This window comes from Perognathus longimembris, chromosome 1 (assembly GCF_023159225.1).
Source record: "Perognathus longimembris pacificus isolate PPM17 chromosome 1, ASM2315922v1, whole genome shotgun sequence".
NCBI classification, from domain to species: domain Eukaryota; kingdom Metazoa; phylum Chordata; class Mammalia; order Rodentia; family Heteromyidae; genus Perognathus; species Perognathus longimembris.
The window spans coordinates 117,718,782-117,744,491 of NC_063161.1; the positions used below are offsets into that span (position 1 = coordinate 117,718,782).

The 25,710-nt window shown below is 34.1% G+C and overlaps 1 protein-coding gene across 11 annotated transcripts in view; it reads left to right on the plus strand.

Annotated features, from left to right (window-relative positions):
- Positions 1-25,710, plus strand: part of Cntln (centlein) — a 189,274-nt gene that overhangs the window by 16,672 nt on the left and 146,892 nt on the right. For all 11 annotated transcript variants that reach the window (XM_048355133.1, XM_048354721.1, XM_048354966.1 and 8 more), the window contains exons 3-5: positions 16,418-16,502; positions 23,657-23,791; positions 24,387-24,566. In XM_048355133.1, the coding sequence (XP_048211090.1) occupies positions 16,418-16,502; positions 23,657-23,791; positions 24,387-24,566 (400 nt within the window). The remainder of the gene's footprint in view (positions 1-16,417; positions 16,503-23,656; positions 23,792-24,386; positions 24,567-25,710) is intronic.

Genomic DNA, 25,710 nt, shown 5'->3' on the forward strand with positions numbered 1-25,710 from the left:
TCCATATTTACTATAGATTTTAAACGTTAAGTGCAATTTGAAGTCACATTATTGGAAGTTTTTTTTTGATGGGAGGAGATAAATTTATGATTAGTAACCAAAAAAATCAAACCATGTGTGGAATCTAATATGATTAGTAAACAAACCAAAATATTTCAAATCATTATAAATTGACACTATATTATATTGAAACATAACCACCTTTGTGTAGAGAAAACCACCTTTGTTTAAAAAGCAAAATTATCATTATTTAAAGTTTTTCAAAGAATATAAAGCTAGGAGAAAAAGTGATAACAAAATCATTGAGTAGAGTTGTAATGGTTTCCTTTTGAAAACTAGGTTGTAACATTAACATTTTGTGAACAAATATTATTTTTAAAAATTAAAGGGATACAAATGTTTAAATTGAATCTCAAGCAATAAAAAATACAGGTCTGCTAACTTAAATGTTTACATGAGATACTGACAATCTTCAACTAAATGGTTACATTGATAAATACTGATAACTTGTTGTTTTCAATGCCTTTGGTTCATTTTCGTAGTTTTGTCCAAATAAACCTTTGGAAACAAAATGAGCTGGATATATATATATAAATAATGCTGAGCTGAATAGTATTTGATGTCCTTGAGAAGTAAACTAAACATGAGAAACAGTTGTGCATCCACTTATTTGAAAATACCTGGTGGCCTTTTTGTATCCCAAAGACATTTCTAATTTTCACAGTAAAGATAATAATATTTACATTTTCCTTTAATATTCAGATATAGTTGTATATATCAGATAAGAAGTATACCTGACTTGAGAAGACAAGCAGTTTTGGGATTTAGAACCAGTCAAGTAAAATGAATAATTTCTGGTTGAAATGGAACCATTGCCAACTTTTTTTTTTTGAAGTTTCACATTGAGGTCATGAAATACTAATAATAACAACATATTGGAGGCAGAAAATGATTCTAAATGTTGATCTTACACTGAATTTCTATAGACATTAATCTTATTTTGAAAAGAAATTTTATTAATTATTAAATTATTAAATGAGTTTTTGAAATCTTTCAAAATTATTTTCTTGCTCAGTTGGGGGCCAAACGGGAAGGGCCAAACTTTCTTAAGGTCTCTCCTTCAGAGTTGTTTATGCTAAATGATTCCTCCCCTCTCCTCATCTTGTCATTTCTGCTTCCAAAATAAACTTTGAATTTATTCATTAAAAATTAGTTTCTTGGGGCTGGGGATATGGCCTAGTGGCAAGAGTACTTGCCTCTTATACACGAGGCCCCGGGTTCAATTCCCCAGCACCACATATACAGAAAACGGCCAGAAGTGGCGCTGTGGCTCAAGTGGCAGAGTGCTAGCCTTGAGCAAAAAGAAGCCAGGGACAGTGCTCAGTCCCTGAGTCCAAGCCCCAGGACTGGCAAAAAAAAAAAAAAAGTTTCTTTTGTTCATTTATTTGTTGAGGCAGCTCTGGGTATGGAGCTCAAGCTGGTTTTGAACTTGAGATCTTCTGTCTCAGCTTTCCTGGTACTTTGATTACACTCATATACTACCACACCTGGTTGACTTCTTGAAATCTTAAACTTTATTATTTGAAAAATTATCAGTCTTATGTTCATACAAATGAGATTCTGGAATTTGAATTTATAAGTGAATTTTTATTATAATATATGTACTGTATTATGTTAAAAGTTTCAAATTTTTTAAATGTTTAAGCACTTTTGTTTAAAGATTTAATCATAATGATGTTAAACTTTTACTTGATGTACATAACAACTTACTTTACAAGAGTGAACATTAATGTAGAAATGAAATGTTACAAAAAGATAAATCCAGGTACTCTTATACCACGAATGTGGTATGTATGAAATAGAAATTTGCCTTTAGAATTGGATTTGTATAAGGGGAAAATACTGTTACTGCTATGAACATGATTACAGTTTCCATTGCCATTATGAATTAGCTTTTCTAGAGTTCGGCAATTTCAGCAGAATTTTTAGTATCATTTTCTAATGTCATATTGATTCATTAAAATAATAGATTCCTAAACTTAACTGTCCTCAAATATGTACATTTTTATTTAAATTCTGATAGGATTTAAGATTCCTTAGGTCAACATTTGAAATGGCAGAGGAAATATCTTTAATTATTTTCAAAGAATTACCAGGTTGAGAGAAAGTTTTTATAAACCTGTTATTAAAGTAACAATCACAAAATATCTTTTATCTTCTTTGGGTAAGTCTCATGATTTTTAGGGCAGGCTGGGAGTGGTGTCTCACAATATAATCTCCACTGCCCATGAAGCAATGATGAAGAAGATTCTAATTTGAGGCTAGCCATGGCAAAGTTAGTGAGATTTTATCTCAACCAATAAGCTGGGTGTGGTGGTATCACAGTATCATATTATCACAGTACAGGCCTGAATAAGTAAAAATGCCAAACCCTATTCTAAAATAACTAAAGCAAAAAGGGAGGGGAGCATTGTTCAAGTGGTACAGTATCTGAATACCAAGTATTAAGGTCAGAGTTCAAATCTCAATACTGTCATAAAAATACCTCACCACCCTCCCCGCCACCATCATGGATTTTTAAGGCTAGGACAATTCACATATATTTTGTATACTCTTGAACTCTGTATAGAATATATATTTCTTTACTTGGGATTCTCAAAGTAAGCCAATATGAATATTTCCATTCTATTCAAATTGTTGAAACTTATCTCTGGCAGAAATTTGACACACTATTATTTTCCAAGAGAAAGTATTTGCTTTCATTTTCCATGTAGTTAGCAAGTTCTGTTCCAATAGATGGTATTCCTAGAACGTGAATAAGTCAAATGAAAATTAAAAAATAGTTTCTAGTATACTAGAAACTGAGTGACTACAAATGAAATAGGGCTTTTACCTTTAAAGGATTTATCAAAAAACAATAAATTCCCAACTAGTACACCATTTCTATGATGTATCGCTATTTTCTATAGCAAATAATGTTTCTTTTAAAATTATCATCAGACTCATAGAAAATTGCCCTCAAATATGTGCTTAAATGTTTTTTTCTTTTTTAGTTTACCTTTTTAGCCTTCATATTTCCTAATTTGTGTTTGCTTCAGGTGTGGATGATATGTAAGATCTAATCTTAACAGTTCTTAGGACAAGTCTAGAGGCTTCAGAAATTAAGGAGGTAGGAAAAGGTAGGGAAAGACACATGAAGGGTCTTTCCTATGCCTTGCATGTTTCACTTTGCTGGAAACACTTTTCTCTCATCTCACTCCTTTTTGAAATATTTTTCATTCATTGGTTCTCAGAATAAGTGAAACTTTTTTATGCTCTTCAACTGAGAATGCTTTTTGTCATATTAGACCCTGCTTATAATTTTCTAACATTTTTGTATTCTACCATGTGCACGTTATTGAATAGAGACTATACATTCCTTAAAAACCTTTATCTTTGAATCACTGATGATATATGGCACATCATCCATAATAGGTAGTGTTTTCTGTTCTCTCCACTCATCTCTTTAAAAGTTTGGAAGTTGTCATGTTAAGAAGATTCTACAGTAACAAAACATTATACTATGTTAGTAGGCCTTTGGAAGTGTTGAAAGCATATGGTGGAGTTTGTGGGTTTTTTTCAGCTTAGGACTTTGGTTACCTATTGTTGAAGCTTGGAAACTGCCTTTAGTTAATAAGGTGGGCAACCACACAACTTATCTTATTAGATAATTTCAGGGATCATGGTGCTTTGTTACTTGCGATCCAGTGGTTGAAAATAGTGTGTGTGTGTGTATCTTGAGCTCAGACTTGCTCTCTCACTCTGGTTTTTATTGTGTGGGGGGTAGGGAGTGGCTGGTCGTAGGGCTTGAGCTCAGAGTCTAGGTGCTGCCCATTACCTTTTGCTCAAGTCTAGTACTCTTCCACCTGAACCACAACTCTACTTCCAGCTTTTTTGGTGGTTAATTGGAGATAAGAGTATCAAGACTTTCCTCTGCCCGGGCTGCCTTCAGACTGTGATCCTCTAGTCAACCTCCTGAACCACCAACACATAGCTCACTGCTTTTTTTTTGTTCACTGTAGGAGTTTTGCCACTTGAGCCATGCTTGTAGTTTGGACTTTTTGCTGATTGATTGGAAATAGGAGTGTCATAAATTTATCTACTTTGGCTGCCTTTCAATTTTGATCCCCTTGAATAGGTAGGATTAATAGGAATGAACTAGTAGGGCCTGGCTGTTGTGTACATATTATAAATTAAGCTTAAGACAGTGAAGTAAATGTGGTTTCTCTTCCTCCTTCATTACTGGAACTGGAGCTTACTTCAGTCTTACATACTGAAAACAATGACCCAAAACTTTTAGACAATTAATGCATACTATTGTAAGGAGATTTCAATCAAATATTAAATTATAATTGTGCCAAAAAAGGAGTCTGTAGCTTTATTCATTCATTTATACATACCAGTCCTGGGGGTTGAATTCTGGGCCTAGGTGCTATCTCTGAGCACTTGCTCAAGGCAAGTGCTCTACCACATGAGCCACTGTGCTACTTCTGGCTGTTTTAAGTAGTTTATTGGAGATAAGAATTTCATGGAGTTTCCTGCCTGGACTGGCTTCATACCATGATGGATCCTCAGAAGTTAGCCTCCTGAGTAACTATGATTACAGGCCTGAGCCACCAGTATCTGGTGAGTTTTATTTTTATCCACTTGGAAATGAAATTTTTTATTAGTGTACCAAATGTCAAAATTTTAATTTTGTGTTCTCAGACCATCAAATAGTTCTGTCACAATTTGGTTGATACAGGTGGTGATGTTTATACCTAGAAATTCTTTATTTTCAGTACTAGAGGTTGAACTCCAGGTTTTAAGTATACTGTACTCATGTACTGTAACTCCTGAGCCATTTCCCCAGATGTTTTTATTTTGTTTTTGAAACATGGTCTTTTGCTCAGGGTAGCCTTAAACTCATGATCTTATTGCCTTCCAAATAGTAAATGCATTAATTCTATTATTATCTCATGTTCCAGTTTAAATTTCTTTTTAGTTTGTTTATGTAGAGTCTTGGAAATATCAGTGTTTTATGGTAGGCATTCCAGGAGTAACTTTCAGCTTTTATGGTGTTGTTGTTGTTTAATGTTATATTTTATTTTAAATTTACCAGCTCTAATATGATATCATACTTGAATTTGAAAACTCAAATTCAGAACTATTGCTACATATTTTTGTACCAACTTTTTGTACTATTTATTTTTGTACCAATACTTGGGCATGAACTCAGGATCATGCACTCTTGCTGTGTTTTTCTTCTCAAGGCTGGCACTCTACCATTTGAACCACAGCTGCACTCCCAGCTTGTTTGTGATTAATTGCAATTAAGAGTCTCGTGGAATTGTCTACCTGGGCTGGCTTCAAACTGTGATCCTTAGATCTCAGTTTCCTGAGTAGTTAGGATTATAATTATGAGCCACCAGTTTTGCTTCATAAATTATTTTATTTGTAGAGTGAGTGTGGTGTGTGTGTGTGTGTAAAATCCCTGGCATAGTTTCCTTTATTTTTAATATTCTGTACTTGGGGGTAAACTAAATATTTTTTCTTTTCTCTTGCCTATTTTCACCTCTTCTTTTTCTAGAAATAAAAATACCATCCTGAAAAAATGGCAATCATCAAAGGAATACAAATAGTCAAATAGTCAAGATGACTTAGTTTTTGTTGTCATATTCATTTAAGATATGCATGTCGTGTCCTTGAAGTGCTGTACTGAAATGTTTAACCTTATAGAGGTTATATTATGTTTATGTTTATGTGTAGAGTTAAAATGTTTAGGTGCTTGATAAGCAGACTGTTGCTATAAGGTTATACTATGTAGTTTCATTACTGGGGAAAGCTTTTCTCCTGCTTATTCCACTCCTAACCACATGGGTTGCACAGCTGCTATATGCTTGTACACTGTCCCATGTGTATTAAGCCAACACGGCCTGCATAGAGGTTGCATTTTGGAGTATGGTGGTAGCATGGCTGGTTGGAGACCTCAGAAGTGTAGCTGCCAGAATTCTGCCATCTGGCAGCATTGCTGCTAGGCTGTTCCACTCAGGGCATAAAATATTTTTGCTGAGCACTTATCCTGTTGGAATAGCCATGTATGCATAGGCAGAGATATGGATGGATGGTCATGGGAACTAACAGAAAGATGTTTAATTGGAACTATTCTAATGTTCAACATGAGAGAACATGCAGTAAAGTATGCAAAAATACATTTGGACCTTCATAATAGATGCAGGAAGCTTGACAAATAGTCTTTTAACTTTTATGGAGACCTTTAAATTAAAGAATTGGAGAGTATAGTGAAGCATAGTTACTTAAGCATTTTTATACTCAGAAACATCAGTTTTGTTTTTAAAGTAAAATAATCATGGTTGTCCCTATTTAATCAAAGTTTATTCTAGTTTCATTGAAAATTCCCCAAACACTGAATGTAAGTCACCATTCTGTGAAAAAGATAGTATTGTGCAGCTTGCATGTACACATATCTGCATATCAGAGCACAAAATATTGACATGATAATTGCAGTCAAGCCTGAGTGAACAGTGGCCTGTGGGAATTCAGCTGGTGTTGTACCAACTGGATGGCTGCTCAGGACACAGTATGAAATGCAAGGTGCAAGTTAGCACTTTATTCAGCACAGGCAGGCATCATTTAAAAATCCTTGGGGGCAACCCTGGTGATGTGCAGATGTTAAAACAGTCTGTTCTGAAGTGCTGATATTTTTGAACATTATAAGAGACTTCTATATTCCAGGTGAAAAACACTTGTGCTATTATTAAAGGCATATAATAGATAATCTCTTCTGACTTGTATGAATGTCCTACATAGTTAATATTGAATATTTGCAGAAGTATCTGGAAGTATAATTATGAGAGAAAAGTAAAAGAAAATAGGCATTTAATTATTAGCATAAAATGTTTTTTGTTTCAACTTTGCTAAATTGATTAAAGGAATACATATTATAATGTTATTCTGCAATATGTTAAATCCAAACAGTTATGTTTTGTTAAACTCTTTTCTTTTTTAATGTATTCATCAATATGCCATGATTTACAGGCTTAGATGCAGAAATTGAAGCCTCATTTTGTGTTCTAGACCAGAACTACCTGGTTGAACACGCAGTTAAAAAAAAAACCTTTTTCATATGTGAAGTTTATTTCTCCAGTACAAGCTTTGGCTTTTAGGTATTTTGAAATATTTACTTTATATTAAAAATAAAAATATAGTTATAAATTCTAGATTATATAATAAAAGCCAAGTTCATTAAGTATACATGAATATTTCAAACATTTTATACCAGAGTTTTTTCTCAATTATTAAACAGAATACTCTGTTCAATTATTTTATACAGATAATTCATTTTTTTCAATAATTGTTTATACTGTGAAGTGAAATATAGTTATAAAGTAATTATGTAACCTCTGTTCAAGTTTTATTGGTGGATAATTTGTAGATGCTATGATAGTAATTGATTATGCACATTCAAAATAGGAAAATGGTAATAAAATAATTCATGACTAAAGGACAAATAATTCAATAATATAAGGACAATTTTAGAATGTGCATTTTTATTAGAAATTAAGATTGCTTATAAGTAAATGTCAATAATATATATAAAATCTGCATTTATTGTTCTCACATGAAAACAGTCCAAGTAGCCATATATTATTATTATCTATCTGTGAATTAAGATGAATCATCTTCAGTAACTTTTATTTTTTTATTTTCTTTGGTTTCTAATTCATACTACTATCATTATCTCATTTACAGTTAAATGTTTCTTTTAGACTCTAATATTTCATTTTGACATCTCATTAAAAATGGGCTCAAACCCAGAAAATATGATCTTGTCATACTGTATAATATATGGCATGGTCCATAACACAATAAAATTTTGTTTCTTAATGATTTAGAATAATTTCTCAGTTTTTTGAGTTTAGAAGAGTGGCAAAAATGTTAGTATGGTAATTCATGTTACTAAGTAAAGCAATGTTAAATGTTTAAATGGGTAATACTCTTGGGAAAAGTGATTGGAGCTTTCATCTTGTACACATTTGACAGCCTCTCTTCACTTCATTTTTCATCCTAAAGAAGTCTGCAAATATTCTTAGCTCTCATCATTATTGCACATCAGTGGTTCTAATTAGCTAAACAGGAGTTTGTCTCAGTCATTGATCATCATCAACTTCTTGACACTGTCTTTTTTTTTCAAAAACCTTTTGAAATGTCTTATAAAACATAGGATATGGTATTAATTAAGTTGTTTAGGTAACTTAGTGATGTTTAAAACAACAATTTAAAAATTTTTGTTTTTATACATAAAAAATACTGTATTTATGTTGTAGCAAATTTTCTCTTGGGATCATATTCCTATATCAAATACATTAATGGTATTTCATAGTATAAGAAGGAGCTATTGATAACCTTTCTTAAAGGTTTATAAATAAAAAAATAAAATTGCAAAATAGTTGTCCAGTATAGATTTTGGTTACTGAAATTTGTGAAGTTTATATTATGTATGATGTTTATATTTAATTTATGGCCTATGTTTGTTTGGCCAGTCTTGGGACTTGGGACTCAGAACCTGAGCACTGTCCTTGTCTTTTTTTTGCTCAAGGCTAACACTCTACCTCTTGAGCCACAGCACCACTTCTACTTTGTTTATGTGATGCTGACGAACCCAGGGCTTCATGCATGCAAGGCAAACACTCTACCACTAAGCCACATTCCCAGCCCTATGGTCTATGTTTGTTATATTCTATTGCTCAGCTTATTGACAAGTATGTGAGTTTTTATTATTTTCCTGACTCAGACTTTAGTTTGCATCAATTTCATTTGAAGTCTTGCCTCTGGCTGCAGTAACAAATACCACAGAATGAGAAGTTTTAAACAAAAAAAGTTATTTCTCACAGTTCTGGAGGTTAGGAAGACCAAAACTAAGGTGTTATCTGATTCATTTCCAGATGAAGGCCCTTTTGCATGCTGGCTTCTCTCTGTCTGTCTGTCTGTCTCTGTCTCTCTCTCTCTTTATATATAATAATTATTATTACTTACAAAGGTGATGAATAGGGGGTTACAGTTACAAAAGTAAGGTAGAGTACATTTCTTTTTATTTATTTTTGAAACATTTATTTAAATTTTATTGTCAAGGGGATGTACAGAGGAGTTACAGTTGCATATATAAGGTGGTGAGTACATTTCTTATCCAAGAAAGTTATCTCCTCATTTTCTCCTGCTTTCCACTCCTTATTCTCCCTTCCTGCTCCAAGTTGTAAAGTTCATTTCCAATATTGTCTCTAGTGAGTATCATTGTTGAATTAATTCATTTTTGTCCTGATATTTCTGTGACTCCCTTCCCCTTCCACAGATCAGATAAGCTTATATACAAGACAAAGGGTACAGAAAACAAAAACAGAAAGAAATAAATAGAAATAACTGCATATAGGACATAAAAAGAACCTCTTGTTTGCAATTCTTGGAGTTTATTTTGATACACTTAATTACATATGGTCCTCTGCACTTAGTGACTGGGCTGTTGTGCTCCCCTGCTAAGAATACTATAGACATTCTAGTTACTACAAATGAAGGAAACCAATAGCTTCATTCTTTTTTTTTTGGCCAGGCCTGGGCCTTGGACTCAGGGCCTGAGCACTGTCCCTGGCTTCTTCCCGCTCAAGGCTAGCACTCTGCCACTTGAGCCACAGCGCCGCTTCTGGCCGTTTTCTGTATATGTGGTGCTGGGGAATCAAACCTAGGGCCTCGTGTATCCGAGGCAGGCACTCTTGCCACTAGGTTATATCCCCAGCCCCAATAGCTTCATTCTTGTTCCAGCCTTTTGTAGTAATGAGAGAGAAAGGGGATACTAAAATCATTCATGAGGTACTTGTATTCATGACCTAATTATGTCCCAAAGTCTTTAACTACAGATGTCATCGTTGGGGATCAGGGATTCAGTTTACAGATTTTAGGGTAACACAAACATTTATTCTATAGTACCTTCTTAAATATAGGTTATAGGTTATTGGACCCTCTTAAATAGTACCTCAATGTGTCTTAAGTAGGCAGCAGAACTTGCATTTCTGGCTTTACTCATGCTACTCCTTTGGAAACTTATTATACTATATGTTTATGCACAAGTAATAGAAAAAATCAACCTAATGTCTAGTTCATTTGGAAGCTTAATAATTTTTGTGGTACTAGAGATTAAACACGGCCTTATGTTTGTTAAGTCAGAGCTTTAACACTTGAGCCATACCTAAGGCCCTTTTCAACATAGATTATTTTTGAGGTAGGGGTCTCTCTTTATGCTTGTGGGCCAGCTTGGACTTTGATTTACCTACTTGTGCTTTATACCATGTCACTGGGCTCATGCCTCTATGCTCAGCTTTTGGTTGAGATGTAGTCTTGTGATCTTTTGTTGTCTGGTTGGCCTCAAGAGAGGTGGAGATCCCATGCTCTCTGCCTCCTAAGTAGCTAGGATTACAAGCTTGAGTGACTATGCCTAGCTAATTTGGCTTTTATCTATCTCATTTGAAAAGAATTCATCTTTACACTAGTGGGGATCATAGACTCATTACAGAGAAGCAGATTGGAAGAGCTTCACCTCTAAATTAAACGAATTCCTATAAAGTTAAAAATAGCTTCCCTGTATATGTAGCAAGGAACTACAGATGAAATTACTGAGTGGAATTAATACCTTGGCTTTCAAAACCTGAGTCTTTGTCTCCAGGTAAATCCTATGGTGCTTTGTCTTTTGGAATTTGATCAATTCTCTTATGATGTATGTCTCAAGTGGGTTTTGTGTTCTTGTGCAATAATGATTTTAATGAATCAAGTGATAGTTTGAAAAGTATACATTAGTGATAAATGATAGGCTATTGACATACTTTAACACAAATTAGTTATATAATTCAAAATACTAAACAAAGTGGTAGATACAACAGGCAGTAACAAAGTATAAAAAGGTCATTGATTTTTGGAAGTATGCTGAATTTCACTTTGTAAAAGACATAAGTTAAAGTATTTGAAGTCAGTGGGTTGTAATTATGCGTGAAATGTACTACTAATTTATGGTACATAGAAAATAAGATAATAAAGCAAGATAAAGTACAAATAGCAAAACATCTTAATACACGTATTTGCAAAATTCCCAACATAGTTTGTTCAACTGTATGCCTATATCAAGAAAACTAAACATGGACAGAGAAAAGTCCTGACCTATGATAACACTGGTCCTTTGTAAGTTTATGACCATTAACTTGGTCTTTAGGACTGCATAGTTACCATTCTTCCCCTGGCCCCCAGCCCCTTAAGCCATCCTAGGTTTCTAAAGTATTTTATTACTCTCTTTAGCTTCCACCACTTTTTACTGGCTTCCTCTGCCACTAAGAAAACTTATTTGCTCTTTCCCACAATCATCTGAATATATACTCATGATCTCTTTTTTTCCCCCTTGGAAAGAACTGTTTATACGGCTATCTTAAGCCTAAGCAAACTGTATCCATTAAAGCCTCCAGTACTCAATGAAGTCAGTCTATAGTTATCTTTTCTCTTATCTACATCATGAGTATCTCTCCTGTTTTTGGATCTTTCCTAGAAGCATATACACGTGCACTTTTCCTCTTACCTTAAAACTAACTTTTGGTGCTATAGTTTCCCTGACTTACTACTATGTTTTGTGATTTTATGTCTTTCCATTTGTAATTACGTTTAGAGCCACTATTCTTACAAAACAATTCTTGTTAAGATCATTAGTGATCTCATATTGTAAATCTACCAGTTGACCATGAGTCTTTTATCTTCTTTAAATACATTTGCAGTATCTGATACCAACAACTGGTTATTCCTTTCTTCTAGAAATACTTCATTAACTTATTTTTTACTATTATCCTATTACACAACTGGCCTGTCTACTTCTTTGTATTATTTACTACTTTTACTTTTGAATCCTTTTTTCTCTAATAAATTAAAAATATTTGAGTTCTCCAAGACTCAAACCTCAGGCATATATCGAAAATCACTTCTTTGTGTTATCCTTTGTACTCTTACAGTCTAACATGTATTTGAACTATTTTTATTTATTTATTTATTTTTGGCCAGTCCTGGGCCTTGGACTCAGGGCCTGAGCACTGTCCCTGGCTTCTTCCCGCTCAAGGCTAGCACTCTGCCACTTGAGCCACAGCGCCGCTTCTGGCCATTTTCTGTATATGTGGTGCTGGGGAATCGAACCTAGGGCCTCGTGTATCCGAGGCAGGCACTCTTGCCGCTAGGCTATATCCCCAGCCCCTTGAACTATTTTTAAACTGATGTTGCAAGTATTACTGATTGGAGACCTGTTTTTTCCCATCTACTACTCTTGGACTTTGATTAAGGCATCTCAAACTTAATATATCAAAATTCAAGTTTCCAGGGTCTACACCCTGACATCTCTGAGTCTAGTGACTCAGAGAGAAGTCTTGAGATATTCTCTCTCTCTCTCTCTCTCTCTCTCTCTCCCTCCCCCCCTCTCTCTTTGTTTGCGCTAGTCCTGGGCCTTAAACTCAGGGGCCTGAGCTTTCTTTCTTTCTTTTTTTTTTTTTGTCAAGACTATACCACTCTACCACCTGAGTCACAGCTCCATTTCTGGATTTTTTGGGTAGTTAATTGGAAAAAAGTCTCATGGACTTTCCTGCCCAAGCTAGCTTCAAATTGTGATCCTCAAATCTCAGCCTCCTTAAGTAGCTAGGATTATAAGTGTGATACACAGCACCTGTCTGCTGCCGATTTTATGACTTTTCTTTCTGCTGCCTCTTAAATCTCATATATGAAGAAAACATGTTAGCTCTACTTTCAAAAGATCCAGAATTTTTATCACTTCTCATCATCCATTTCGTCTCCAGTTTTTTGCTGTATGTCATTGCAGTAGCTTCTTAATTGCTCTTTTTATTTCACCCTTACCCATAGGGTCTATCTTCAGCCCAGTAACCAGTATGATATCCTTAAAATATTCATTTGTAATATATTATTTCTTGCCTTGAAACAATTTGCAGCTTTCCCATTTTACTGTAAGTCAGATAGAAGTCTTTGTAACTCTTATTTCCTTCCTTTAGATCTTTGCCCAAATATTACCTTTAAGGCGGTCCATTTATTATTCTATATAGAGTAATAAAAACTTCTATAGTTACCTTAATTTATTTTTATTATACTTGAAACTATTTGACATATTATATTGACTTAGACATCTAATAATAGTATAATACTTGTTGAATGAATGATGGAATAATATAGGTGTGAGTTTCTATTATTCTGGCTAATTTCTCTTTCAGTCTCTCTCTTTCAGTCTGATGACAATTTAATCTTAAAACATTTTCACCTATACCCTCTTAAAATAATTGCTTTATCCTACATGTTACTGTTGCTATATCTGGTATGTTTTAGGGTATGTTATAGTTTCTTACTGAAACAAACATGTTTCAACTGTTTTTCTTTTTTTGTCATTGTGGGACTTGAACCCAGGACCTGGGCACTGTCTCTGGGCTCTTTTGCTCAAGGCTGGCACACTACCACTTTGAGCCACAGTGCCACTTCCAGTTTTCTTGTAGTTAATTTGATATGATAAGAGTCTTATGGACTTTCCTGCCCAGGCTTGCTTTAAACCATGATGTTCAGATCTCAGCTTCCAGAATAACTAGGACTATAGTCATAAGCCACCAGCATCAGACTGATGTTATATTTTTAATATTGTAATTTTTCTGTAGTGTTCTGATAAATACCATGTTAATGTACTTAGTTAATGTACTTTAGTTTTGAACTGTAGTTATTTTTGTTTCGATTATGATTTTCACTTGACAGGTAAGTTTACATCTGCTTGGTCTCGATTTTTTTATTTGTTTATTCATATTGCTTGTTTATTATGCCAGTACTGGGGCTTGAATTCAGGGCTTTGAGCTCTTGCTTAGCTTTTTAGCTCAATGATTGGTGTTGTACCACTCTGAGCCCTGACTCCAGTTCAGGCTTTGTTAACTAACAAATTAGTCTGTGCAGGCTGGCTCCAAACTTTGGTCCTCAAGTCTCAGCCTCCTGCGTATTTAGGATTACAGGCTTAAGCTACATATACTCAGTTTTTAATATTAAGAATTCCTGCTAATTATTTTATGTTTTCAAGGGCCTTTAGAGTGTGTGTGTGTGTGTGTGTGTGTGTGTGTGTGTGTGTGTGTGTGTGTGTGTTTCAGCGTTTTCTGTTTCTTTTAAAATTTTGTCCAGGAAATTGTATCTTCTTTGAACTATAATGTGTTGGTATGTGTAGGTTCATATGGATTGGATTTTTGTTTGTTTGTTTGGTTACATCTTGAGAGAGAGGGTTGCTGTTACTGCTATTCCTTTCTTCTCCTTCTCCTCTTTTTCTAGTACCTTTTTATCTGTAGAAATTTCGTGATTGTCAATGAATTACCAACTTCAAATCAGCTTACCTTCCTGAGATAGATTTTATATTGATAACTTGGGGATTTTTGCCAGAACTGACATGGGGATTCTGCTGTATTTAGTGCTTCAGCTAAAAAGTGTTTCGAGCCAATTCCTGTTTCAGATGCTATTCATATAAACATTTACAATTTTAGGCTCCCATATAAACATTACTTGTCAGCAAAGTTGGGCAGAGCTTTTTCCAGCTTCTTCTCATGAGTTTCAGGAGGCTCATCCTAGTCTGAATTTCAAACTACAGCAGATGTTCCTCATGACCAAAGCACTTGTATTCCCCACTGTCTCCAAAGCCCAGCTCCTTTCCACTTCAGCCAGCATCTGAACCTGAAGCATAGCAAATAGTATCTTCATCTCTAATCCTAGCTTTGTATTTCTGCCTAGTTTGTGATCTTCAGGGTATTATTATGCAAGATAACCTTATGTCTTTAATTCTTTTCTTTTTTCTACTAATTACTGTTTAGAGAAGTGAGGGGACTTCAAATGTGAAGTTATAGTTATTAGAAGCCTAATTTAAATACTTTTACAAACCGTTGTTATCTTCTTACCTTATATCTCATATGGTATATTTTTTTAATTGATGTCCCTTCTGCTATCTCCTGTACCTTCAAAGGCATTTGCTGTATATCACTTTCACTTCACTTTGAGTGTCTTTTTTCCTTATCTGTAAAATCTGTGATACATAGGAGAGTTTTTTCCTACCAATTTCTTTTAGTTTTACCTACTTAAAAAAAAATTTAAAGCTGGGCTGGGAATGTGGCTTAGTGGTAGAGTGCTTGCCTAGTATGCATGAAACCCTGGGTTTGATTGCCTAGTATGCATGAAGCCCTGGGTTTCTGTTTATAAACAGAAAAAGCTGGAAGTGGCACTGTGGCTCAAGTGTTAGAGTGCTAGCCTTGAGCAAAAGAAGCTCAGGGACAGTGCCAAGGCCCTGAGTTCAAGCCCCAGGACTAGCAAAAGAATTTTTTTAAAGCTATGTATTGGTGCTTAGTAAAATTTCTCCCAGTTATGATGTAAATAAATGAGAGACAGCCAGATTATATTATCTCTTCAGGCCTTCCTTTGTTCCTTTTTCTTCTCTTCCTTTTCCTACTCATATATTTATTTTCAGAAGGTAATCATTATTTACATTTCTTGAGATTTTCTTTTTTTTAAAAGAGAACTATGCTTTGATTTAAAAACTATAGTTTAGTAGTGTTCTTAGAGACATATGTGTGTGTGTGTGTGTTTGTGTCAGAAATTCAGAACTTGTAGTCATAGGATATTGCTTATGAGTCAATCTCTAGACTTCTGGTTTTTAAGAATTAAAAATAATAGTATTTTATTCTTTATGTGTGTGCATAAAATAATTATATTAACAGGAGCATAGTTATAGTAATTATAGGAAGAGTTGAATTGACTTTGTTTTCTCTGAGATTTTTTTTTTTTTTGCCAGTCCTGGGCCTTGAACTCAGGGCCTGAGCACTGTCCCTGGCTTCTTTTTGCTCAAGGCTAGCACTCTGCCACTTGAGCCACAGTGCCACTTCAGGCTGTTTTCTATATATGTGGTGCTGAGGAATAGAACCCAGGGCTTCATGTATACAGGGCAAGCACTCTTGCTACTCGGTCATATTCCCAGCTCCAGTGACTTTCTTTTCTCTGGCTAAGTCTAGAATAAAGTATAAAGTTCTTTTTGTGGTCCGCAATGATAAGTTGCTGTCACTTGTCATAAGGATTCTGAATTCTGAAAGGACTCTCAGCCAAAGATAGTTTGATTTTCTGTATGTTGAACCTGTATTTACTATCAGGATGTGAATATTTTAAAGATTATCTGTGTATTGGAGACAGTGTTAAAGTGGTATAATATGCATAAACTCTGTGTTTGATACTTATTATTGGGGAGAAAAGGAATAGATAGCAATCATAAATAATAAACTGTCAACATATATTTTTTCATTTCTAGAGAAAGACAGAAATCTGAAGCCAAAGACAGAAAAGTTCTAGAAATTCTACAAGTCAAGGATTCTAAAATACATGAAATGGAACAGGTTAGTGTTATAATAAATACTAAAAATTAACATTCTTGTTTCAGGTGGTAGATCGTTAAAAGTTACTTGAATTTTTTCACAATAATATTAAGATTGTTATGAACTCAGTATTTTGAGATCATTATAATCTATTTTTCATTATACTTTGATTATAGCACACTTGTTTTCTACAGTAATATTTATTAATTAAAGCTTAAAGTAATGTTGAAATTTTATTATATTAGTTATTCATATTTTTATTGTATTTTATGTTATTAGCAATTATTAGTTCTGAAATGTGTACATGTTCGTGAGTTCAGTTACAGGAAAAATTAGCAGAGTGGGATGATTCTCTATTTTGACACTTGAATGTATGAATTTCAAATTCTTGTACATATAATCAGGAAATTATACAATTATATCCAATTTTACCAAAGTACTTTGTGTATGATTGTACATTATTACTGGCCAGGAAACATTTCCAAGATTTGAGCTTTTCAAAGACAGCAGTAGAAAACTTTTCTTTTTCCTTTTTTTTTCTGGTCCTGGGGCTTGACCTCAGGGCCTGGGCTCTGTTCCTGAGCATCTCTGTGCTCAAGGCTATCTACCACTTGAGCCATAGCACCACTTCCAGTTTTTTCTGTTTATGCGGTACTGAATAATCAAACCCAGGGTTTCTTGCATACTAAGCAAGCATTTTACCACTAAGCCACATTCCCAGCCAATTTTATTTCTTTTAAATGGAGGTATTGTAGTCTTATGGCAGCTATGCTTTTTTTTTTTTTTTGACTTTGGACTGTGTTTTCTTTTCTAATCAATTAAAGAATTGTAAAAACTTTGATCTAAAGATGGCTATTGTTTTAGAACTTGCTTTATAAAAGGACTAAAAGTGAACATTAGTTTAGATTACACAGTTCAATTGATGTAGAGAAATCTTTAAACCTGAATTATCATGTTATATTTAAATCACTGTGTTACCTGCTGATTTTTTTTGTATCCTTAATTTTATAAAAATGCGTCTCCTTCAAGTGCAGCAGTATAACTCTTTTGAAAAATTAATTTATAGTTTAACATATGAATACCAGGAAGTTGAACATATGTTGTCAGGAAGATAGAGAGATTAAGGGATAGGAAAGCTGGCAAATGGAGAGAGGAAGGATTGGTCACTACAGTTTCAATATTCAATCAATCTACATATGTAAAAAGGGAACCAGGTAACTTGGGATGGGTTAGGAGAGATAGGAGAGAATGATGGAAAGGATGACATAGATTAAGGTGTCTTATACTCTCATGTTGGACTGCATACCCCCTCTTTTTTTACAACCACTTAAAGATAATTTAAAAATAACTCCTTCAATTTAAATTTCAAATTTAAATTTAAATTTAAAAATAACTCCTTAATAACTCCTTCAAAGCAAATAATGCCCCAAGGCAAGGTAACTATATGGTAATCCTTCCAAGTCAGAGATCATGTAATTTCTTAATTTAAGATATAAAGTGAAAATTTTAGGTTTGTTAAAAGGTGTCATGTCTAGTGGAAGTTGGGTGGCATTAAGGGAAAATGAATCAAGCATTAGTACAGTACTGAACTGGATGCGCTCTGAGTATTTGTATCATTTAATCAATGGCAGTCTCTTTGGAACCATATACCCAGAGATAGCAAGAGTTTACTATACTATTAAAATTATTTGACTTTTACTGGGTGCCAGTGGCTCGTGACTATACTTCTAGCCAATTTTAGCTTATCCTTCTTGGAGAAGGCAGAGCGGGAGTTTTGATAGTGTTATGACTACACCTCCAACTTTTATTGAGCTTCTAGACTGTTAATAACATAATCTTTCCTTGTTTTCTCATATGTCTTTCCTTCCTCAGGAGAAATATGAAGGCAGTATTATGTAAAGGCAAGATTATGCTGGTATTTGAGTATTTCCATTCCCTAGCTTGGCTAGGTTTTTAGTAAAACCCCATTAAGCTGGGCTCTGGTAAGCCAGTTTCACATGGGGATTGCTTGATCATAGAGAATCTCTGTGTTTAGTTTTCTGAGGAATGTCCATACTGCTTTCCAGATTGGTTGATCAAGTTTACATTCCTACCAACTAAATAATTCTTAAATTTTTTAAACCAAAATTTAACCTATGGAATTTAGTAGCTCGAGTGACGATTCCTTTAGCTTAAGTTTTTACTGTATATCTGATCATATTGTTATGAAGTTATACTACTAACTCTTTTTTTAAAGATGGTTGCAGAAAACTTTCCTAGAAGTGTGGTCTATTTGATTTATAATAGCAAAAAGAATTGCTATGTAATTTCTTTTGGTAAGACTGTTCTAGCAGGTGAGTGTTCCTTTTGCTCAATTCTGATAGAAATCCTAAAAAGGTAAATTATAGCTCTCTAAGTGGTATAAGATTTTAGCTCTTAGTGTTATCACCTCTTAGTGATACTAGTTTTCAGCATTATCAGATATTAATGCTTTTGGCTCAGCCAAAGTTCCACTGCTCAACTCAGGAAATCATAAAAACACAAAGCAAAGCCATTGAATAAGGCTTTATTGGGATTACATGGTAGCACAAGAGAATTAGTAAATGGGATAGAGTTTTCCCATACTGGCTCCCTGATGATCTAAAGAATAAAGCTTTTATAGGCAAAATGGGCATACTGTGATAAGATGCAGCCAGGTATTGAGGATAGTTTCTGTACCAGTCTTCCTAATTCTTGGCTGTTGGTACTGGTTTTGCTCTGGGTACCATTTGCACATGGATATTGGGTTCCTCTGCACTTGTGGTAGGGATGAGCTTAGTACTACCACTCTAGGAGGCTGTAGGACAATCCCTGACAAACCTGGAAGGAAGCTGGTGGCAGTAGGGGACCCAATTGTAGTAGCAGCAGCAGCTGTTACCAGAGAAATCCTAACAGTTATTGCCGTAGTATCAGCATGAGTGATGGGAGCAGCTGGAGAAGTGGCCATGGTAGATTTAGTTGTGGTGGCAGAGGTAGAATCCACAGTTGTTCATGTGGCTACCGAAGATGTAGTAGGGGACAGTGGTTTCCCCTGCATCTTCAGAAGCAGTGTAGTTGAAGTTGAGGGAAGGTGGTTGCTGCTTCAGCTGCAGATATGGCAGTGGCAGTACCCATTCTGTTCTGATTTTTACTCCACCCACATGGGTCCTGCAGGCCGTGTATGTCTGGCTCCACCCTGGTTCAGTGGTAGCTGTCAGCAGAGCAGCCAGCCCTGTCATGTTATTCGTGTCTATTTCTGTAGGCTGGGAAGCTTTGGCTACCTGCAAATTAACTCTGTCCAAGAAAAACAAAAATGTGCAGGGCCCCATTACCCTCAAACGAATGCAAGCATACAAACCTTGGAGGGTTGGACCCTTCCTATCTGTCTAAAGATTATGCTTAAGCATTGTCACTTTTAGAAAATAGGTTATATATGAATTTCTCTTCTAGATCTCACTAAATAGTATGGACTTTGATTACATTGTATATTGCATTTACTTAAGTAATTGCTGTTTAAAATTTTTTCTCCTATAAGATAATACTATTGTTACTGTTTTCAGTTTTTTTATTCCTTCTCCTTTGTTTCTTTACCATTGTTTTAGTTTTGATTTCATTATTCCTTTGATTTTTTTAAAATTAAAAAGTTGTCCATTTTGAAAGTAGGTCAGCATTAATAATAAATTATGCTCCAGTACTGCCTAGTAGAGTTGTAGGTCTTATGCTGTGTTACTCCCCCACCCCCTTTTTTCCGACATCATACTATTATTGTCTTCTTACTCTATAGTTCCTCTTGACCATGATTTTAATTATTCATTTCTTCGCTTATCCATAATAAATAATTTGTTCCAGACATACCTACTCTTGTCACCCTTTGTGCTTTTAATATGAACTTATGCCAGACTATAAAGAATAGGCTTGTTGGAAAATTTCATGAAGCTAAATTTTAAAATAATTTTGAACTGTATATTCCTATAGTTATTTAAAGTAGATGATTAGGCATTTATTTCATTAGGAAAAGTTGTTGGCTTTTAGAATAATAAAATTTAAAAAAATTATCATAAAGGGGTTACAGTTACATAAGTCAGATAATGAGTACATTTCCTTTTGAACAGTGTCATCCACTCTCAGTTTTTCCCTTCACATCCTGTTTCCAACAGTGTCTAGTCACTAGATTGATTCAACCTTTGTTCCACGAATAATAAAATTTTGAGTTTGATGTATTCTTTTTTAGAGTGCATCTTTGTACAGCAGTGCTTATGCAACATAATATCACATTATAATAACATAGAATTATCAGTGTATGATGTTTGACGAACTAAGAACCCATGTTATGCATTTTTACTTACAAATTAGATTATGTTTTTCATAATAAATTACTGAGTTCTTCAAGTGCAAAACTTTACATTATTAAATAATCCCATTCACTCACTTGCCATTGGTATCATTTATTGTCTGTTAGAGTTAGCTTTTTAGGGTTGGTATCCATTAGGGTTCTACTTTAATAGGAACAACATTTTTAAACTTAAATCAGGTGGTTAATATCTACTTTTTTTTAGAGTCTAAATAAATTCTAGAAGATGATAGCTACTCACACTATTTCTTTTATGGAAGGATATGCCTGAAAACATTTTTTAAAGGATCTTAGTTTTTATTATCTTTGAATTCATTGCATAGCAACAGTCTCCTCTATTTCACTAGTTTGGAAGAAGAGTATATAGAGAGATAATTAGCAAAACTAGGTTAGAAATGGCAGCTGTTACAAAATACTGGGACAGCTGAGGAAATTTTCATGGAGGATATGCAAGCTAGAAGTTGAATATTTTTTCTCTTAGAAGTTGGGTTTTTTCTTCTTTCCTTTGTTTGTTTCTTTTTTTATTTTATTTTATTTTTAAGACAAAATTTTGCTATATAGTCCAGGCTGGCCTGGAACTAACTTTTATTCCAGGCTAGCCTAGATTGTTAATCTTTTTGGCTCAGCATTCTGAGTGCTGGGATTACAGGTGTGTACTACAAACTGCTTAGTATTTAAAATTTGAAGATTAATATTTAGGTGACAGTAGAAAAATGGACTGTGAATTATGGTTGGATTGTGAATTATTGTTGAGCCATTTTTAATGCATCTATTTTTATGTTATTTAGTTGATGTCCGACCCATTTTGATGTGACTTAATAATTAAAATTGGAAATAAAAAATAAAACTTATACCTAATTGATTTGTGAAAAAATTCCTGAGCCTGTGCCGTAAGTGTTGCTGGGTTGAATGGAGTGGTGGGAACTTTTGAATCCATACAGCCAATCACTAAGCAATTTCTCCCAAAGTATTATAATCTAGAGAAAAATTTCCCAGACTTTCATTGATATGATTCTTATAATGAAAAATGTGCATTTTCATACAGATACAATATGACAATTTGAAATAACACATATCCTAACTGCATACAATAAAGATAAACATGCAACAAGACTTAATTAAAATGTAAATTTTAAAATAATTAAGTGAAATTAAAATTCCAAATTAAACACACCAGAATTTAGGAAACAGTTTAATCTGTATAATATACCTTCTTGCTTTTTAAGCTTATTTTTCTGCTTTGCTAAGAATTTATATATCACTTTCATATTTTCTATTATTTTTTCATTAGGTGGTACTTGAGATTGAACTCAGGACTGGGACTTGCTAGACTGGCCCTAGACCCATTTTTTTCCAGCCTCTTTTTACATTGGTTATTTTCTTTTCTTTTCTTTTTTTTTTTTTTGGCCAGTCCTGGGGCTTGGACTCAGGGCCTGAGCACTGTCCCTGGCTTCTTCTTGCTCAAGGCTAGCACTCTGCCACTTGAGCCACAGCGCCACTTCTGGCCATTTTCTGTATATGTGGTGCTGGGGAATCGAACCCAGGGCCTCATGTATATGAGGCAAGCTCTCCTGCCACTAGGCCATATCCCCAGCCCGTTATTTTCAAGGTAGAGTCCCAGTGTGGTCTGGGACTATGATTTTTCTGGGCCCAGTCACTGTGTTTTCCTTATTGCAGGAATTATAGCATATTACCATGGTGCCATTACTGGTTGATATGGAGTCTCTTGAACCTCTTTTTTCCAGGACTGACTTTGAGCCACTGGGTCCTGTTCTTACCTCCCAAGTAGCTAGGATTACAGGATTAAGTCATTATGCCTATCTTTACTTTATTTTTTTAAAATGCTGATTTGATGACTAAATTGGCTATATGATCCATTTCTGTATTGTAATCTGTAGTTAAAAAACTATTTGAGAGAAATTATTACTCCTGTGTATCTAGAGATGGGCTCCCAATTGTTCATAGCTGCATTGTTTTTAAACCTCTTTTCCTTAAATGAAAAACCAATGAAATATGTACAAATAGAAGACAGGTAAATATGTTATAGCATATTTGTATAATGAAGTCATATTAAATACCAGGTTATTAAACCACAGCTCTACTATCAACATGGATGTATTTGGGAAGATATGATAACAAAAATTAATGAGATTCTAATATAGAGTGTATTTAATTTGTGTTAAGTGAAAAAGTAAGTCAAAAGTAAATAGGTTAAACAAGGATATATGTGGCTTTATAATATAAAGAAGAAAAGGCTATGATCAGACTTCTAGAAAATTGCTGCCTCTTAGAGGGATTAGGAGATGTTAAAGAATAAGGGAATACTTAGGGAACTAGAAGATTATAGCAAAGTGATGTTTCTTAGCTGGTTACTGGTGTTTGCAGAGCCTCAGACCAAATTCTCCTGTTCTCTTTCTAAGTAGGTGGGGTTAAAAGGCTTGATTTACTGGTTTATATAGTTTTTCTTTAAAAAATTTCCAAATAGGGTTTAAGAAAATACATAATTCGTTAGCTACACATATATTTTCATTATTTTTAATGTTTAGTCAAATTTTTCTTTTTTCTGCTGTTTCCTCGCACATAAATCCTGAAAGTTTTTTGAGTGTGACTTAATACTTAATGTTCAGCATATGTATGCCCCATTTTAAACTGGTAAGTATTATAGTTGCACATTTTCGATGAAAATCTCTGAATGTGTCACAGGAAATAAAGAGTTGTGGTCATAACTGTATTATGAGAACTAGTCCTAATGCTGACAATTAAAATCTAAAGCTTATAATTTTTTCTTAGACATATCAGATTACCAGAAACTTATGCTTTTTCACAGAGAGAATCAGTACTAAAACGGGAAATAAATGACCTTGTAAAACAGAAGATTGCGTTCGATGAAGAAAATGATTTCTTGAGGAAAGAATTCAGTGACTTGCAAAAGAAATTTAAAGATAAAAGTCAAGAAGTTAAGGTGTGTTGACTTGTACATAGTTTTATAGGACTATTGCTTTGAAGTCCTGCTTTAAGCTTTGTCAGCCTTTGTGGCACAGAAAGTGACAGGCTTGGAGGAAAAATTGCCTGAGGCCCTGCTGTACCATACAGTTTCTCACATGCGAAACTCTGATAAAGATGCTTTAAAGCTAAGACTCCTAGCTTTATAACTTTCAGATAAATAGTTAATGATGGAAATGGAGCTAAGAAAGTAGGAGTGTGAATAAGTGGCTTCTTGTAATTAGATTCTGATGGGACTGGCATTATTAATTGATAAAACTCAGGTCTGGGAGGATATGTCTGTGTGGGTCTCAAAAATAGCTGGGGACAGCATCAAAGGCAGCTTGATCAATTAATGGGCTCTTTGCAAATGTGTACTCATCAAAGCTGTCATCCAGTGAAAAAATATGACCCATCCACCTGCATGAAAAGAGGCCAATAAAAATACACAGGTGACCTTGGCCATCAAATATAGAAGAAGGCTGCTGTAAGGGTAAAACTGCACAGTTTATATTTGCTGATTAGTTCTCACCTTTTTGTTGTTGTTTATCGGCCCTCGTGGTACTGTTCTACAGGACACTAAGGAGTGTGTACAGAATAAAGAAGAGCAAAGCAGACTGGTTATAAAAAATCTGGAGGAGAAAAATGAGAAATTACATACCCGCTGCACTGACCTGCTAAATGACCTGGAGAAACTGAGGAAGCAGGAGGCACATTGGAGAAAAGAAAAGCAGACCATTGATACAAAAATAAAGGTATACAATGAGAATGGAATTCATGCTTCTATTCTAGATATAACTTCTTATCAAGAGTTTTATACATGTTATTTTCTTTAAATAACGTTATATATTCAAATCCACCAGTGGGGACTAGCATTAATTTATATTCTTTCACTTAAGACCCACAGCTTTTTAAATATTGATGTTGCAAAGCAGGAAACTGACTTCAAATAGTTATCCTAAAATGTAATCATTAAAAAATAAATGCTATTGCATTTTGAAATAAAATGAATTGAAAATATTTAGAATTTAGGATTTGAACTTAAAAAATTAAGACTTAAAGTTATAAGTGTAGTTAAAATTCATTGTAATATGTAATATAGTTCTTAAAGTATTTTCTATGTTGTTTTAGAAAATACAGTGAAAAACCCCTACAAAATACTTAAATATACACTTAAAGGGTCTATGATAGTGCTGCTTTTTTTCCTCCTTAAAGGGGACTAGCAGCAAAATGTTAGTAGAAGAAAAAGTTATCATCTTACAACTGTTCTTGACCATTATATCAAAATAATATTTTTCTGTGGAATTCTCTGTCTTTTTTTAATACTTATTTTTCTATCCAATTTTAGCTTTCTCTTTTTATGATTTTTATTGAAAAGGGCAGAAGCAAAGCTGATCTTGTTTATGTACACATAAAAAGATGTCTAATATAAATAAATACATATACCCACAAATATGTAGTTGATAAGATATGTTTGTATGTGTGCTTATGTTCATAAATATTTAGGGAAGAAGGATAGATCTGAACATATAAAACAATCCATTGAATTTTTTTAAGGAAATAATATTGTCTAAGTGTTCATCTACAAAGAATGACTGAGCCATTGAATTAGTTACATTCTACTATATTTGCTTTATTATTTACTTATTTATTTTTATTTTGATGCTACTGGTTTGAATTTAGCTTCCTGCTTGCTAGGCAGATACTCAATTGAGCCACCTCCTAGTTTGTTTGTTTTTTTGCTTTACTTTTTTTTTTTTATAGGGTTTCATGTTTTTGTCCACAGTCCTGCTTATGCCTCTTAGTAGCGAGGGTTTTAGACATGTATCAACATATGCAGTACATTTTCCCCTTAACAATTACCCTTAAATGCAACCAAAAATTTAAATTTAACGCTCT